This window comes from Caenorhabditis remanei, chromosome III (genome assembly GCF_010183535.1).
Source record: "Caenorhabditis remanei strain PX506 chromosome III, whole genome shotgun sequence".
In the NCBI taxonomy this organism is placed as follows: Eukaryota; Metazoa; Nematoda; class Chromadorea; order Rhabditida; family Rhabditidae; genus Caenorhabditis; species Caenorhabditis remanei.
Window position 1 is genome coordinate 3,185,598 of NC_071330.1, and position 18,147 is coordinate 3,203,744.

Here is an 18,147-nt window from a genome sequence, read left to right on the forward strand (position 1 = left end):
TTTATAGTATTCAAGTTTCAACGTATTCATTCCATTTACCCATTTTCTTCCCTGTTTTCAATTGTTTCCAAAACGAATTCATTGCCTTACCCTACTTCATTACTATGTGATCTCAATTGCCCAGTTTTATTAGTACACCAAATCTTATCACATTAATCTTAAGTAACTTATGTTTTAACTATTTTATCAGTTTTTTTTTGTATTTTAGGCTAACTTGATCATCCTTTTGTAACCTGTATTTCGACTTAATTAGGATTATGGGATCAGGCCTTTCATTTGTATATTGTTCATCATAATACCATATAATTTTTGCTCGTCATTGCAATAGAATTTCAGCGAGACTCGAAAAATGAAATAATTTATGACCGATTTTCTCATAAAAACTCATAAAACTTTCGTATAAAACAATATAAACATAATCAATCCAGTGATGACAACGACTCCAGTGACCAGAATGCAAATTTTCGTCTGCAATAATCGATTAATGACTTTTTTCTTTCGAAAAATGTTAACGGTTTGGTGAGTTTCGTGTTAAAGCGATACATTATTTTATTGATCGATTGTTTTTTTTTGGTTGGTTGGATTGTTGGTGAGTGAAACATAGAAAGTGGGCTAATGACACAGAGAAAAACAGAAATTTCGGGTCCTACGTGGAAAATTTTGGAATTTTTTTCGGATTATAATTTTCGAAATAAATTAGAAAAGAATAAAGCAACGATTTGATGTTTGAGAGATGTTTTTCATTTTCTCGCTGGTTATTACGGTAGTCAAAAAACGTGGCACGGTGTTTGCGGACTTCTGACTTTATCTCCGCAAACACCGAGTTGTGGCGGGAGATTTGAAAAAAAACCCTCAAATTGAGATCGTAATTCTAAAAGAAATTGAAGAAAAAACACACATTGCGAAGGGAAACTATTGCTTGGTCAAGTTCGGAGGGGTGAAAAATGGAAAAAGCGCGAGCGAAGGGAGACAATTAAAGAGAGAAAACGAAGGCAGTGGGTATACAAAAAGTGTCTGATGACGTGGCGAGAGTGCCACGTGTATTGCATTAAAACGGGGGGCGGGACGGAGGAGGCAAATAATATTAAATTAAAAAATAAATTATTAAATTATTTAGAATTCTTAATTAGCTCTACTTTGCCTATACTCTAAATTAGCTTTATAATTACGGGGACGCGGGGCCTCTCTAGGAAATTTGGTTCATTTTGGAGCCGTTTCTTTTAAAAATGGGAAATACTATCATGGAAAACACAGGGATAATTTTGGAAGACACAAAAAATGGTGGTGGGAAAGGGAAGGGGGCGGAGCTTATATTCCAGGAATATACTGTATGAGCCAAAGGGAGAGAATGACAATGATGACGGTGACGACGATCAAAATGATGATCTTCTTCTGAAAGTGAAAAAAACAAAGGTTAGAATTGTGAATTAGACATTTCACATATTTATGACGACAAAAAACAACGACACCAATATATGACACACGGAGGTACGGAAACGCGCTCTATTGACAATTCTCAGTGGAGCGCGCTTGCAGCAATCCCTCTGTGTGCGTATAATTAAAATGCACAATACAAAGTGGACAACTTGAGAGACACAGATATGAATAAATCACAGGAGAATTGAGACACAAAAATCACATTTAAAGCACCCAGGGGAGTTGAAATTAAATAAGTTAGAGAAAGTAAAAAAAATTAGTTTTTTTGGAGAAAAAAGTTTTTGGTGGAATCGACCTTTAGATTGGTTTTTTGAATTGTGCTATAGAGCGCGATTGCAACTTATTAAAATTCAAAAATCTCGGTTTTGCAACCGCGCTCTACCGAAACTGAAGAATCGAAAATCGAGAGACGCAGCGGAAATAAAGACAATTTTCACAAGATTGCGGTGGAGCGCAGTTGATGCAATCTCGCTCCATTGTACAAAAGTTTAGAAACCTTGTAGGAGTTTGGAAACCGCGCTCTACTGACAATCAGAAAGTGCGCTCTAATGATGGTCTGAGGAATTAGAGACGCAAAAAAAACCTGGGGCGGGGTTTCGACAAAGTTCGGCCACCAGTTTTTAGCTAATTTTTTGCAAAACATTTCAACTTGTTTCTCAAAAGTGCGCTCCAGCAACGAACAGATTTGATTTTTTTCCGAGTCGCGTTGCGTGCGCGTCGCGGTTCATACCGTGCCAACCATTGTGCGACGGAGCGCACTTACCCCTCGCACTGCTGTGAACAACACCAATTTAAAGATTCGAAATTCCACGTGTCAAACTTTTTTCACCGAACACGAAAACGTTGGGAAGACGAAGAAGAACTACTAGAGTAAGATGGTTTAACGGGTGCTACAACAACAGAAGTGGCCGCATTCGAAACGACAACCCAAACGACGACGGCGATGACGATGACGAGAATAACGACAACAATTAACACAAATATATAGCATTTCGTCTGAAACAAAACTTAGGACATTGGACAACGAAAATGCGCTCCACCGAGAAATTCACAGTGGAGCGCGTTTGCTAGACAGCATGCACCAGAGTTACACATGAACAGCATTACCAGAAACGTAAAAAACGAACCCTTCTCGCCTTCGACTGGTACTGAACCGCCTTCTTCGTGTCGGCGACGGCGCGATCGACGAATTCTTTCGCGTGCTCCACGTTGTACTCAATTCGATCTACCATCTCTCCCTGCAATTATTTGATCTACCAAAATACGAGCAAATCAATCAATAAAAACCTGAGATTCGACGAGCATCGCCATATCCATAAACATATCGTGTAGTTCTCGAATGGAACTCTCCAATTTCATGATATCATTGTGTCGTGCTTCGATGTCTGCCAGCGTCTGTTTGGCTTGTTGTGTATCTGTGATGATTCCTTGAGTGAAGACTCCCGGATTTCCGCTTTCAATCATCTCTTCCAGATCTTCGTCGCCGACTTGCTTTCCGGCTGAAAATGTTGGGTTTTTAGTCGGGAATTTTTACATTTTTTTGAAAATTAAAATCGAATCCCAAATAGGTTTAGGTGGAGCGAGACTGGTACACACTTATTGCGATTGTATAATCACGGCACACTTCTTACAAACGCGCTCTACCGAAACCGAAGAAACATTTTTCCAGGGCATTTCGGTAGAGCGCAGTTGTAAGAAGCGTGCCGTACTAATACAATCGTGGCATAGTTTTTACATGTGCGCTCTACCGAACCCATAATTTCTTAATCTCGGTAGAGCGAGTTTACATCAACTTTTTGCCTTTGTTGTACAGCTACCGTAGTCCGGGGATTACTGTAGCTTCCGTAACCCCTCAAAACGCAATTTTTTGAAGAATTTCGGTCGGGCGAGGTTGCAATACCGTAATCCTCCCCTAGCGTTCGTTTTTTGGGTTACTGTAGCTACAGTAACTCTACAGTAGCCGTTAGACCTTCACATTTTCAGAAAATTCTAAATGTTCCCTGGAGCGAACTTTCATATCTTATTTCCTAGAAATACATTTATTAGGTTTTTTCCCGGCAATCAGATTCAGACTAATTCAATTTTCTCTCATATTTGTTTTCCCTCTCAAATCAAATCAACTCACCAATATCCAATTGTCTCTGAATTCTTCCTTTACACCTCTCTCGATAGTCGGTTTGTGTCTTGTTGTAATCCGTCATCACCTCCACAAATCGCCTCGACAGTGTACTGTGTTGAGTCTTTCTGATTCTCAAGTCCGCGTTTCCGGCGCCTGCCTGATTCTCGTCATGTTCGATGGCGTTCTCGATCAATTTCAGTTTTCCGCGCACTTTATTCGCCGCTCGTTTGATCACTGCCATCAACTCGTCGAGCTCTTCTTTGGTTTCTGGAAACAATTAATTAGAGTTAACTTTGAAGTAACGTTACGGTATTGGGATAAATGTTATCTATGTTACATTTATATTGATTTTGATCTACATTTCAAGATCTCCATTTTTGTAGTTGACAACTTTTTGATAGCTCCTTCAGTTTTTGAGATATAAGCGATAGAGTGTCTGCCATGTCTACGCCTCCGCTCTCTTACCCTCTTAACTTCGACCTGCTATAACTCTTGACCTAGAAAAGCTATCAAAAAGTTGTCAACTACAAAAATTTGCAGAATTTTATAAAAATGATTTTTGTAATTGACAACTTTTTAGTAAAAGCTAACCCTGAAGATTTATAGTTGATTAAAAGTTGGTCTCTCTGGGATGGCTTAAAGCTGTCAATTACAAAATTTGAGGTATTTTCCGTTACAATAATGGTGACAAAACTTGCCTAATCATTTTTTCACAACTTTCAATTAAAGATAGTGAGCGGGAAGAGAGAACGCAGAGAAGCTAGAGTGACTGACTTCTCTGCGTCTCTGCTCTCTTCCCTTCTCAACTTCAACCTGTTATAACTCTTGACCTAGAAAAGCTATCAAAAAGTTGTCAACTACAAAAATGTGCAGAATTTTATGAACATCATTTTTGTAATTAATAACTTTTTTGTAAAAGCTAATCCTGAGGAGTTATAGTTGATTGAAAGTTAATGACTTACAACTCCCTTGGAAAACGTTATCAATTCTAATTATGGACGAATTTGGTATATTTTCATAAAATTAGAAAAATAAATGTCTACTCACAATTCTAGGATTCCAATTTTAAGTTATCTTGAAATAGAAAAGAGAGGTAGGGAGAGCGCAGAGAAGCTGGAGTGTCTGACTTCTCTGCGCCTCCCTTCGTTCATATTCTCAAGTTCCACCTGTTATAACTCTTGACCTAGAACAGCTATCAAAAAGTTATCAACTGCAAAAATGTGCAAAATTTCATTAAAAATATTTTTGTAGTTGATCGCTTTTTTCTGCAACCCTTCTCTGCGGAGTTATGAGCTTACTCTGATCATTAACCGGATTCGAGAGAATTGCCGAGTGTTTCTTCTTGACCTCCTCCACATTGTTCGCTATAATATCCACACTTCCACGTATTTCTTCGACCTGTAACACAATTTTTCTTTGTTTTCTTTATTATTCTCCTTTTTTTCCGTCTATCAAAAACCCAGCCGTAAAATTCCTAAAGAATCTTTCTTATGAATTGAAAATAGGTCGTCTCCTTCGTCTCTCGATGGAAAAAGAGCGCAAAAACTATGAATATTCAATCGCCCCCTCATGGGAAACAGAGACGAAATGGTCACCCCCCAGCCATCTATTTTGAAAAATCGGAGCTAGAAAAGGGGAAAAACGAAAAGAGGGGAGTGTTGCGAAATATCCTGTCGTCACAATCAAATTTGACACGGCCAGGAAAATATATTTGAACAGCTTAAGCGATAGAAACTCGGATGTTCATGAAACAATATTATGACGAGGGTGACACCTTTTTATCGTGTATCCAGAAATTGCGCTCCACCGAAATCCTCTTGTCTTGTTTTCAAATTGTTTACAGTTGCAGTAGAGCGCGGTTGTGAAAACCGTACTGCGCTCTATTGAATCTGGGGAAAACACAATTTTCGAGTGGATTTCGGTAGAGCGCGATTGTAAAAATAGTTTTGTGAAGCTGGACTTCAATCGTAAGGTTCTACTAGCATACCACAACTGCGCTCCACCGAACCCTTCTATTTTTGTACAGTTTCGATAGAGCACGGTTGTAAAAAACGTATAATTGTGAATTTTTCAGTTTACGGTATTTGTAAACACGCTCTGTCGAAACCTAGAGAGACGCAGACAGTAAAAGAGATGAAAAACGATTTCGTTTGAGCGCACTTGCTAAAATTGAAATTCACGTGAGGATCAGAATCTGACCACCCCACAGGGTACTGTAGAAACTGAAGTTTGACTACTGTAAGGTTATGGTAGATACAGTAACCCAAAATGCCCCTGAAAAATGTCTCTTTTTCTCTGAATCTCTCAATATCGTACACTATTTTGTTCGGCTTCCGTAGAGCGCGGTTGTAAGAAGCGTGCCGTGCTAATATCTCACAGGCTACTGTAGAATTGCGTGCGTCAACTAAAGTTTGGCTACTGTAAGGTTATGATAGATCAAACTTGCTCAGCTGAAATCATCCAAAAAAGTTGCAGTGAACTCGAATAATCGAAAATTCAAGACCTTCTATAGCTACACGATTAAGGATTTACGGTATCACGACTATTAGCTCGGTACAGTTCTTACAATCGCGCTCCACCGAAATGTCCCTGAAAATTGTCTCTTTTTCTCTGAATCTCTCAATTTCGCACACTATTTTCTTCGGTTTCGGTAGAGCGCGGTTGTAAGAAGCGTGCCGTGCTAATATGTCGGTTTAATTTCAGAATAATTTCCGGGGAAATCTCAAAAAAAGGTTAACCTGCTCGAAGAACTCCTCCATATACTGTGCATTTCCGGTGTCCATGTGCATATCATCATCCTGCTCATCCTCGGACTGCGCCGCTTTCAAAGCGGCCAATCTGGAAAAAAAATCTCTTTGAAAACTATGATTCATTCTACATATCCTGTTCCTAAACCGTCTTTAAAAGGTGACTCACCTGTCCTTAGTCATCGCTGCTTCCTCCTTTTCTTCTCAATTTGGGTCTCGACACGAAATAGTTCCTAACACTGTGAAGGCATAGATGGGGGTGGAAAGATCTGTAAGGTAAGGAAATAGAGATAACAGAGAGAGAAAAAAGAAGGAAAAGAGCAAAAAATAAGTGAGAGTCTAGGGAGGGGGGAGCCGCCGCGCGTAAAACCGAATAGAAGGCGTCGTCGAGTCGTCGTCGGGAGGGCCGTTTTAGAAAAGAGAGGGGGAGAGCACAGGGCTCCCTCCGGAGACGAGCTCTTTTGGAAAAGAAGAGAAAGTGAGAAGAGACAGAGAGAGAGACAGAGAGACAGAGAGAGCACATCTGTTCGATGAGAGAGGAGAGACACTGTGAGAGAGTATGCTCTGCTGAGAGACCCTCTCCCCCCTCTCCGTTGGTTTCCATGCTTTTGCGTGTCAAGGGGCGTGGCTTCTCTCTCTTTTTATTTCCACTGTTCTCTGCGCTTCACTCTCTCTCTCTCTCTCTCTCTCTCTCTCTGTCTTTTTTCCTTTTTGAGAGGGAAGAAACAACGGGATTTTAGAGGAGAGGGACAGATGGAATTGAGGTCGCGACTGTTTGTTGAAAGTGTGCTCCACTGGAACGTTTCGGTGGAGCGCGTTTACAGCAGAAACTCTAAAGCACATCTATTAGCTCGACACAGTTCTTACAACTGCGCTCCACCGAAGTGCCCTTGAAAAATGTCACTTTTTCTCTGCGTCTCTCAATTTCGCACACTATTTTCTTCGGTTTCGGTAGAGCGCGGTTGTAAGAAGCGCGCCGTGCTAACATTTGCGCATTACAGTTCTTACAAGTTCGCTCTACCGAAGTATGAAAGGGAAATCGGGAGAGACTCAGAGGAAAAAGACATTTCTCAAGAAAAGTTCGGTGGAGCGCGGTTGCAAAAACTGCGCCGTGTTGATAGAGAATAGTCGGCTCTGGAATTTCGGTACAGCGAGGGGTATGAGGTAAGTGCGCTCTGTTGAGAAATACGAATCTACAGTAAGACAGGGATGTGGTACGTGGTACGGTGACAATTTTAAAATACTTACGATATCTATTTAAAAAAAAATCAATTTGAAATTTTCAATTTGAAAAATCAAATTGAAAGTTCGCTGAGTATCGACTCACAGTAATCACTGCAGACGATACGCAGCAGTTTCGAAAAAAACGCGGGAATTTGAAATTTTCATATTCGTTTCTTTATACGATAGAACGAAACCATTAGACGACCGGTGTTCAAAAAAAGACAAAAAAATGTGGCAACATCGCTCTACCGGGCTCGAAAAATTTTCGTGACGCGCAAGTTTTTTTTCTAGAAAAAAACCCGGAAATATACCATCCCTGTTTTTATCTTTGGGAATCTCAACTCTCAACTTTTCGTCATCGAAAACTTCTTCGTCATGGTACAACCGCTCTCTACCGAAACTGTCATTCGTCGTCCGGTAGAGCGCATTTACAAAAACCGAGAAGCGCAAGTAAAGAACAAAAAGAGAAAAAACGTGAAAATGAAGCCATTTCTCCCATCAAACCACCCCTTCTAAATAGATTATTCAAATTGCTCCGAGAAAACGAATTTCAAAGTTTTTTCCTCTCCATCTCAATTTCCTTTTTAGTTTTTTTTTTCGAGAAGAAGCCAGGACTATTTTCTCAGAAGGGGAAATGAAGTCGATTTCCCTAAATGATTAAAAAAAAGTGGGAAATGCAAAAAAACTGATAAGAAAGTGTTAGGAAGGGAAGGTGCAACATTTATTGGTATGACTCATAATATTATTTTTTGAAAAACGAATTACGGTGAGTCATGACCTGTGGGATTACTGTAGCTACAGTAACCTAGAGAAGCATAAATTTCAAGATTTTTCGTTCAGATCAAACGACTAAAATGACGGGAGAAATGAAGAAATTTCTGAGACATAATCCCTAGTCCTCTCCGAAGGCTCTCAATAAGTGGATTCAATATTTTATACTATTTTTCGGAGGTTTTTCGGACAGATTTCGCTAGGCAACACCGTGGAGAAAAAACATGAGATTTTGAGAGGGGGAAGGGGATACGGCAGTTCAGAAAAATTCATAGAAAAATACATTGAAATCGAGACATACTTGATTTGAAAGCTGATTAGCTCGAAAGGAGTATCAAAACTAAAGAAAAATAGCGAAGGAAATGGAGAAACACAGAAACGATTTCGGTAGAGCGCAGTTTTACAGATGATTGTTCGGTGGAGCGAGCTTACATACTTCTCAAAATTGATACCGTAAGACCAGACTATGAGAAAGCTATGATGTCCTCGTGAGTTGTCGAGCAAGTGCGCTCCAGTGAGATGTTTGATTCTACAGTAAGACAGGGACGTGGTACTGTACCGACTCACAGTTTTTACTGCCGTGTCGGAGATGATGTTTTGGAATGTTCTCTAAACAGAATTACCCATTTTAAAACCAAGTCCGACCTGGCTTCTCACAATTTTTCAAATATGACGGTTTCAGAACGTCCCGGTTTTGAAATGACCCCAGGTTTGTCTCTAGTGGAAACCGGTCGAATTAGAACCGCCCGTTTTAGAACCGAGTCAGAACAGCAACGAATCTTTTCAAATTTCAGAGTCACTGGACCTGTTTCTAGAGTGCTCCAGGAGGGTTTTGAGTGTCGAAATGTCTCGGTTGCCTACTTTTTGGGTCAGAAACGTCCAAGACCCGATTCTGGCTATTCTGATTCGTCCCAGTTCTCTATTTAAAAAAGTGATCCAATAGAACCGCCCGAATTCGAACAGCCCTTCTATTAGCACGGCACGATTCTTACAACCGCGCTCTACCGAAACCGAAGGAAATAGTGTGCGAAATTGAGAGACTCAGAGAAAAAGAAGCATTTTTGCATTTCGGTAGAGCGCATAGTTTTTACATGTGCGCTCTACCGAACCCATAATTTCTTAATCTCGATAGAGCGAAGTTCTTGTCACCGGTATTTCGGTAGAGCGAGTTTACATCAACGGATTCGGGGTAGCACCAAAAATTGCAACATTACGAATGGAATAACCTAAAACGATTCTTCGTCCAATTCGTCCAATGTTTATAGAAACCTCCTACTCTTTCAAAATACGAAATTCGATATTTTCCTGGTTGTTGTCATTGTCATCCCCTCTCTCTCTCTCTCTCTGTCTTCCCATCTCTTTCCCATTGACAGGGCTCTTCCGAAATATTTCACGTCTTCTTCTTCTTCTTCCCAACGTCTTCTGAATCGTCTTCGAAAAAAAGGAAGTGGTGTTGGTTGGGGAAACGAAACGAGAAGCGGGAGAGAGAGACAAAAGTTCATCTAAGCCTCCGCCCATTTTTTTTTGTTGGTGAGGCTCAATTTCGTGTTGTTGGTGGTGGTGGTAGAACAAGAAATGGAATAAAAGAAGAAATAAGAGTTCGTCAACTTTAAGGGAGCGTCAGGGTGGCAAGGATAGTAAGAGGTGTCTTAAATTTATACTCATTGTGACCTTCTAGTCAAGACCTTCATTTTTGTAGTTGACAACTTTTTTGTAAATGCCCACCCCAGAAAGATATGATTGATTGAAGTTGATAGCATCAAAGTGGTTGTTACTTTCTACTGACTATGAGCTTCAGCGGGCTATAACTCTCTAGGGTGAGCTCTTACGAAAAAGTTGTCAAATACAAAAATGGAGAACTAGATTTGATCTACATGTCTTGCAAAATTAAAAATTACATAATAGCTTGTGAAATCATGAGATGGTCTCAATGTTTGTCATTTTCAATGATCGGTATTGTACAAAACGGCCCGGTCAGAGGAATGACTTTAAATTTGAACATGTGTATTTCAGATGATATAAATCCCGATATTCTTATTAATATCCGAACATTGTTTACCTAAATCAAGTTAGAACGTCGGAATTTCAGAAAAACGAAGATACTGGAAAATTATCGGTCAAGGGGAGATCTTGAGAAATCATTGCTGCTATTAAGTTTAAAAATTGCAATTTTTATCTCAGAAGTTTTATTGTACTCAACTTCAAGCTGTTATATCTCTTGACCTAGAGCAGGTATCAAAAAGTTGTCAACTACAAAAATGTGTAGAATTTCTTAACGATTAATTTTGTAGTTGACAGCTTTTTTGTAAAGATTAACCCGGAGATTTATAGTTCGTTGAAAATCGGTCTCACTGATATTGCGTAGTACGAGAAAGCTGTTGTCAACTACAAAAGTTTAGGTGTATTGTCAGTTACAACAATGTTGACAAAATTTGTTTTATTGTTTTTTTTCACAACTTAAAGATAGTGAACGGAAAGAGAGAGCGCAGAGAAGCTAGAGTGTCTGACTTCTCTGCGCCTCCGCTCTCTCACCCTCTCAAGTTCCACCTGTTATAACTCTTGACCTAGAACAGCTATCAAAAAGTTGTCAAGTGCAAGAATGTGCAAAGTTTCATAAGGATTATTTTTGTAGTTGACAACTTTTATGTAGGAGCCGTCCCTAGAAAGTTATGGTTGGTTGAAATGCTACTTTGACTGGAGGTCTATCTGTTATCAGTGGAACGATACTTACAACTGCGCTCAAAACGATTTCGATAGAGCGCGATTGCAAAAACTTTGCTCTGCTAATAGAGTGAAAATTACGGAACTACAAATTCCCCTCGCAAACATACAACCATGTTTCTTCCTCTTCTTCACTCCCTTTCCACTTCCTTAAGCTATTTTGACTCGCTCATTCATCTTGCTCTTTTCTGAGAGAAGCCATGATATCTCTACGATTCATCTTTAGTTCTTCCTCACAATTTGTATCTTTTTTGACAATCAAAACATCACTAATCCTTCTACGTCATTTACAAGATCTCTACGGTAATAGCGCTCTACCTCACAGAGTCAAAAAAACAAAAAAATGGGAAAAATAGAGAGAAAAGGAGACCTAATAAGCCGTAAAAACGGGAGAGTTGTCGTTTATATATTTATAAAAAAAACATATACATATCCATTGGTGGGGGCAAACGGTGACAAGAGAGTGGGTGACAGAGAAATAGAGATCATCATAATAATATTTTCTCTCTCTTTCGGTTTTTGAATGAAATAAAAAGAGAGAGAGATAAACAAAGAATACGTGGAATAGTCTCTGGAGAGGGGAGTAGAGGAAGAGACAAACAATAATAATATGGGGGCTAATGAGGTAGATTTTGTTATTTGTTAGGTGTCGGATAAAATGAGATTTACGATATGCGAGAATATTAGTGTTTACAAGCGCGCTCTATTGAAACTGATTGTGAAGGGAAAATTGTGTTAGAAAAGAATTCACCCGTCTTACGACCGCGCTCTACCGAAACCCAAGAAAATAGTGTGCGAAATTGAGAGACTCAGAGAAAAATATACATTTTCAAGGGGATTTCGGTGGAGCGCGGTTGTAAGAAGCGTGTCGTGTTAATAGAGGCGGGCAGAAAAAAGATTTCGGTGGAGCGCAAGTGTAAAAACTTTTTTGTGCTCGTTGAGAGTTGTTGACTTTCCGAGAAGTCCGTTACTAACAATTATCCGTTAAGTTTTTTGTGTACTGGATCAGAAAAAAAAGCAAGTACTGTCAGAGACATGGCAAAAGTCATTGAAAAAATTGACGATGATGTAACTCTGGTGTACGGTAACTCTCTTATACTGTAGCACTGGTATACTATAGTCCAGGCCTACTGTGGCATTTTGAGTCAACTGCTTACGTATCACACATATTTTGAAATTTGCTGAACAGCGACTATCAATTTGAAAGTCAGTGAGGGGTTGAAACTTAACTAATGGTGTGTCCAAAGTTGCTACAACGACAAATCTGCGGCGTCCAAAGTTGATTTGTAGGTTTGCAGGTTTCGCAGTTGAAAAATTAAGAATGAGCAATAACGCATAACTGGAATACTACAAATCTACAAATCAACTTTAGCCACCGCAGATTTGTCGTTTTTGCTGTTTTGAAGCAACTTTGGACGCACCATAAGAAACCGGCGGGATGTTCCGAAAATTTCAAAACCATGGTGCGCGTGTTGTATTCCAAAAAACACAAAACTACAACGAGGTTATCAATTTGCTAGGTATTGACCGATACTATAGCTCTGATACTGTAAGTGCGAATTCGCTGAGTAGCGACTCACACATTAAAAATACTGTAGCGGCAATAATACGAAATGTCTTTGATACACCGGGTGGCTGAAAAGAATAGTCCGGTAACCGAAAATAAGAAAAACCAAAAATTTAAGAATCGGAACTTTTCATATTTGGGAAAAGGCCAGTAATCGAAGAACGGAATCGATATTGTTTGGTACGAAACATTTTTTGAGATTTCTTTTTTGAATTTTTCAGAAAAAACGGTCATAAAACAGGGCATCAGTAAAATTTTTTTAAAAATGGGAAGTTGGGTTTTGATTCAAATTCCAACTTCTCAATGATTTCACCACTAGAAAAGAACTCACCCTTCTCTTTTTCTTTTTTTCAAACTGAAAGTTTTGTGGGTGTCAGTGTCGTGTGCTCCCGGTTGTAACGTATTTATGTCGACTAACCAAATTAAAGGCATACTAAAACTTTCGAAAAAAAGAGAAAGGAAGCGAAAAAAAAAGTGTCTCGAAGAGAGTAATAAACTAGTATGGGGCGGGTAGAGGGAGTGAAAACATAGGAAAAAGAAGCCAATTTGGAGAAGAGAGAGAAGCCGAAAGAGTAGAGAGAAAAGAGCCCAAAAAAACTTGCACGCATATAAAAAAGCGCTCTTTTTTCCTGGACGTCTTCTCCTTCTTCTTCTTCTTTTTTGCGAAGAAGAAGTGTATGTGGAGAAAAGTTTGACGACGAAGCGAAGAAGGAGAAGAGAGGTTGTAATCAAGCCAGTTTCGGGAAGAAGTTGTTGAGGAGGAGAAGGAAAAGAAGAAGAAGAAGAAGATGCTCACGAAGAAGAAGAAGAAGAAGATATGTTTGTGTTCTTCTCCGAAGGGAATACGAAAAAGATGCCTTCTTCTTCGACGTCTCCCAATGGAGGGGAGAGAGTTTCATCCGAAGAGTTTCAAGGCGTCAAGAACACGAGGAAGAAGTTTCGAGGGGGGTGTCTGAGGGGGGACTTTTGAAAAATGGTTTGTTGAAATTGGGTTAAAATCATGACGTTTGGGAATTGGGATATTGAGGAATTGGCTTGCAGGAGAAGTAATTGTTGCAGACTTGCAAAATCTCGGCCCGAATTCATAAAATGTGCTCAATTTCTTCTAAATTTTAAGACATTTTTATAAAAATATTCAAAAATCTCTCGTACGCTTGAGTTTTTATGGATGATACAGTCGAAAATTCAACTTTTCTGCAAAAAAAAAATCAAAAAATTTAAATTTTCAAATTTTTGTACTGATACCCGGAGTTATCATTTCTATATGTTTCGTGCTAGAAGTTGAAGACCTCTGAGTCGTGAAAAAGTGTTCAGACTACCATCTTGGGGGCGGAGCCTAAAATCTTGGGGGCGGAGCATAAATCTTATTCGACAATACTAAATACCGTTGAAACGTCAAATTCTTCTGTTTTTTTTGCACAAATGCAGTATTTTTATGTTTTCAGACGTCGCAATGGGTGAAAGAAGGTGGCATCCATCAAATTTGTAGAAAATAAATCTTCAATTTTATGAGCCAGTAAACGTGAATTTTGGTCAAAAATTGAATTTTAGATACAGAAAAAAAGATTTTCAGAAAATGAGATTTTCATGCCAATCTGTTTTTCTGTATTAAAAAGTCAATTTTTGACCAAAATTCACGTTTTCTGGCTCATAAGATTGAAGATTTATTTTCTAGAAATTTGATGGATGGGAATATTTCAATTTTTTCGTTTTCAGTGCAAAAACATAAAAGAATTGACTTATACCGTGAAAATTATCTTCGAGTAAAAAACAAGTAAATTTCGAGTTCAATTGCAAACAAAATTAGGAAAAATGTTCAGTCTGTAACAACCCTTCGATATTTATACTCAGAATTTGAGATGCAATCCTTGAAAATCATTCAGAAAATAATAGAAAATTAAATTAGAAGTTATTTTTTCACAAATTAATTTCACTTTTGCTGTATAGCTACGGTTCAAATTTCAAATTCTCAATTTCTAAGTATCAAAACACCAGAAAATCACAGAACACCGCCTGATCATTTTCCATTCAACGTTGGTGTTTCATGTTGTTCAATTCATCTAAAAATAACACCTGAAAACCGGTTTTTCAAAAAACTCTCACTTATTTTGATTTTCTCAAAATTTGAACTCAAAAAAGCAGTAATTTCTCTAACTTCTCTCATCTACATTTCTCTCTTCCCTCATAAAAGCCATTCCCATCAATCAAAATGCGCGAAATTGGCTCATAAATCAAACGGCGAAGAACTAAAAAAAACTAAAATTTTGCTCTTTCCGCACCAAAAAGAGTGGAATTGTGTGAATAGAGAGAGCAGAACATGCAGAAAACAAATAGCCACGAAAAACCAATAAATTATTCATGCACATCAAAAATAAAATGTCCGTTCTCTCCTCTTTTTTGCAAAAAAAAATTTCAAACAGTAATATTTACCAACATTTTTTCCAGATTTTCTCTATTATATAGGTGAAAGTTATAGTAATTGAGTAATCGATATGTGTGTCAAACGAAACAATGTCAAATTCCGCGGAAATCGGTCATTTTCGGAGGGCCCGTGGCGGTCACTCGGCCAGTTGTGACGTCACATATTTGTGGGCGGAGCGTTTGCGGAGTTGGTTTGCAACACGCCGCACGCGGTTTTCGCAGCTTTGCCGCATGGTTTCTCGTTTCCGATATTTTCTTCGTCGCGTTTCGAAAATCTTTGTTTGCGTCCATTTCGTGCCGTTTTTCGTATAAATTCTTTGTTCAAAATCAATTTCTAGCCGGAAAAATGATGTCTGGAGGGTATAAACCGTCGGGACAACTCAATGAGCGGTCGCAACGATCTGTTTTCGGTAAGTACTCAATTTTTCTGTAAAAAATACTTATTTTCTAATTTTCAGTCGGAAATATCAGCTACGATGTGACAGAAGAGACGATTCGAGCGATTTTCGCAAAGGTTTGTGTTTAATTCTCAATAAATTCAATCAAAAATGTTTTTTTTGAGCGAAAAATCAATTTTTTCATGTTTTTTTTTTCAAAAATTCAATTCCAGGCCGGACATGTGATGTCGATCAAAATGGTTCACGACCGAGAGACTGGAAAACCGAAAGGATACGGATTCATCGAGTTTCCAGATATAAACACTGCTGATACAGCTATTCGTGTGCTTAATGGGTAAGCAACTTGCAATTGTGCACGTAAAACAAGAAATAATTGAAAATTTTATAATTTTTATGCTTTTCAAGTGAAATTTCTACACAAAATACCCTATCTTCCACATTTTCAGCTACGAATTGGGTGGACGTGTACTCCGTGTCGACAGTGCCGCCGGTGGGATGAATATGGAAGAGTTCGGATCGACGAACACTGGACCAGCTCCAGTCGAGGAGAATCCGTATGGACCGGAGTGTGATGCTGGAAAAGCACCGGAGGTATGGGATTTTTTGGCGAGCAAGCCATATATCAATGAAATAATTTTTTTTTTTAAATATTCAATGAAATATTTTTTTTTTTTAGTTTCAAGCATACTTGCAAACCGGGACAACACAGGCCGGCGCATAACTCTCTTCAAACTCAATATTATGAGCTGAAAAATGTACCAAAATGTAGATCTCGACGAGTTCCTACTACGGGCCGGATGTCTGTTTGTTACTGTACCGCGGTCCGGGAAAAAGTGCCGAAAACGCGAAAATAGCCAAAAAAAAACCATTCTTGTCCGGCCCGCGGTATATTAACGATTCGACATCCAGCCCGTAGTAGGTTGCAGACAGAACTCGTCGAGATCCACATTTTGGTATATTTTGCAGCGCATAATATTCATTTTGACGCGAGTTACGAGACGGTCCGTGTCGGCCCGTTTCTTCCCATGTCACTTTCTCTTTCCTAACACTTATTTTTCAGAGAATCTCCCAAACCGTCGCCTCGCTGGCTCCTGAGAAAATGTTCGAATTGATGAAACAACTCCAGGAAGCACTCAAAAACAACCCGGCCGAGCTGAACAGCGTTCTCGTCGAGAATCCGCAACTCTCTTACGCAGTTCTTCAAGCTGCCGTCGTGATGAGAATCGTCGATCCACAGACTGCACTCGGACTTCTTCATCGTAACAAGGCGGCCACCATGACTCCATTCCATCAAACTGGTGCTCCAGGAGGTGTTGGAGGAGTTCCGCCACAAATGATTCCACCACAACAGTCACAACAGCAAATGCCACTGCCGATACCACCGAAACCGACTTTTGCTCATCCAGGTAAGACCCTTACCGTAAGGAAAATTGGAAATATGAGAATTTCGAGCTAGAAGTCCCCTGGTAAATCGTTCAGTCGCGCGAATAAACGCTGATTTCGCAGATTCATGCAATTATTCTTGGCGCGGTTTTTCATCTGTCTTTTTGTTTTTTTTTTTCATTCATTTTTCAATTTCCTGTATATTATTTTTATTTTTCTGAATCAGTCACTTACAGGTCAATACCAGAGGAATAGATTCGCGAGATATCGAATGTGATTTGGAAATTCCTCATTCTCAATGGGCCCCTTCAAGTAATAATTCGCGTCCTCAATTATCAGACAAGGGAACGAAAAAAACGCAACTATACAATCCTACGCGCACGTTTAATTTCCATTCTCATGTTAGCCATTTAATATAATTGTAGTTTATCTGTACAATATCTCCTGTCTTTTAAATACCAATAAAGATTTTCATATGCATCGAAATCGTTCACAAGACAAATATTTAGGAGGAAAATCTATTAGCACAGCAAGGTTTTTACACTAGCGCTCTACTGAAACTGAAAAATTGCATGAGATATCGAAAGATGGTAAGAAAAAAAGGGCAGCGCAGAACTGATATAATATTTAGTTTCTGATATTAAATTGCTACGGACCTATTAGCACGGCACGCTCTACCGAAAATCGAAGAAAATTGTGTGGGAAATTGAGAGACTCAGATAAAAAGATACATTTTTAAGGGCATTTCGGTGGAGCGCAGTTGTAAGAACTGAGCCGAGCTAATAATACGACTGAAAACGATTTACCAAAAACTAAGGCTCAAAATTCCACTCTCAGCTCGATTTTAACAGAACTTTTCCTATAAATTTGTCTTTTTTCGAAGAAAATATCGAGAAATATAAAAACAGACTCAAGATTCCCACCTCTAATTTTGATTTTTCCAGGCGTCGGACCATCAATGGGACCACCAATGGGACACCCTCAAGGACCACCTCAATACGGTAGACCACCAATGCTTCCAACACCTCAACAACAACAACAATACATGCCACCACCACAACAACAGATGCCACTACAAACCAGACCGCCCGTCCAACATCAACCACAAGAGGACCAGGAAGAGCATCAGAATGCGCAACTCCTGATGCAAGTGATGCAACTCAGCGAGCACGATCTTCAAATGCTTCCGCCTGGTGATCGTGACAAGATTATCGAGTTGAGACAACAGTTGAAGAGAAATGTCAAGTGATTTCGTCTCGATGGATCTATAATTTTATCTTTCTTTCTTTTCTTGACTCTACAGATCTTGTACATAAACTTTTTTCTATTTCTAATACAGCAAATTTATTCCGTTTTGTT

The 18,147-nt window shown here is 39.1% G+C and overlaps 2 protein-coding genes across 2 annotated transcripts; one reads left to right on the forward strand and one right to left on the reverse strand.

The window, feature by feature from the left end:
• Positions 1-2,262: 2,262 nt before the first annotated feature.
• GCK72_008789 (uncharacterized protein) lies at positions 2,263-6,486 on the reverse strand (the record flags this gene model as incomplete). The annotated part of the gene is made up of 7 exons (XM_053727044.1): positions 2,263-2,433; positions 2,565-2,675; positions 2,725-2,936; positions 3,563-3,823; positions 4,855-4,954; positions 6,295-6,394; positions 6,473-6,486. The coding sequence occupies 7 exons, from the start codon at positions 6,484-6,486 to the stop codon at positions 2,263-2,265; spliced, it is 969 nt and encodes a 322-aa protein (XP_053586621.1).
• Positions 6,487-15,353: 8,867 nt separating this feature from the next.
• Positions 15,354-18,037, forward strand: GCK72_008790 (uncharacterized protein; the record flags this gene model as incomplete). The annotated part of the gene is made up of 6 exons (XM_003107635.1): positions 15,354-15,417; positions 15,466-15,521; positions 15,618-15,739; positions 15,852-15,996; positions 16,466-16,811; positions 17,733-18,037. The coding sequence occupies 6 exons, from the start codon at positions 15,354-15,356 to the stop codon at positions 18,035-18,037; spliced, it is 1,038 nt and encodes a 345-aa protein (XP_003107683.1).
• Positions 18,038-18,147: the final 110 nt, after the last annotated feature.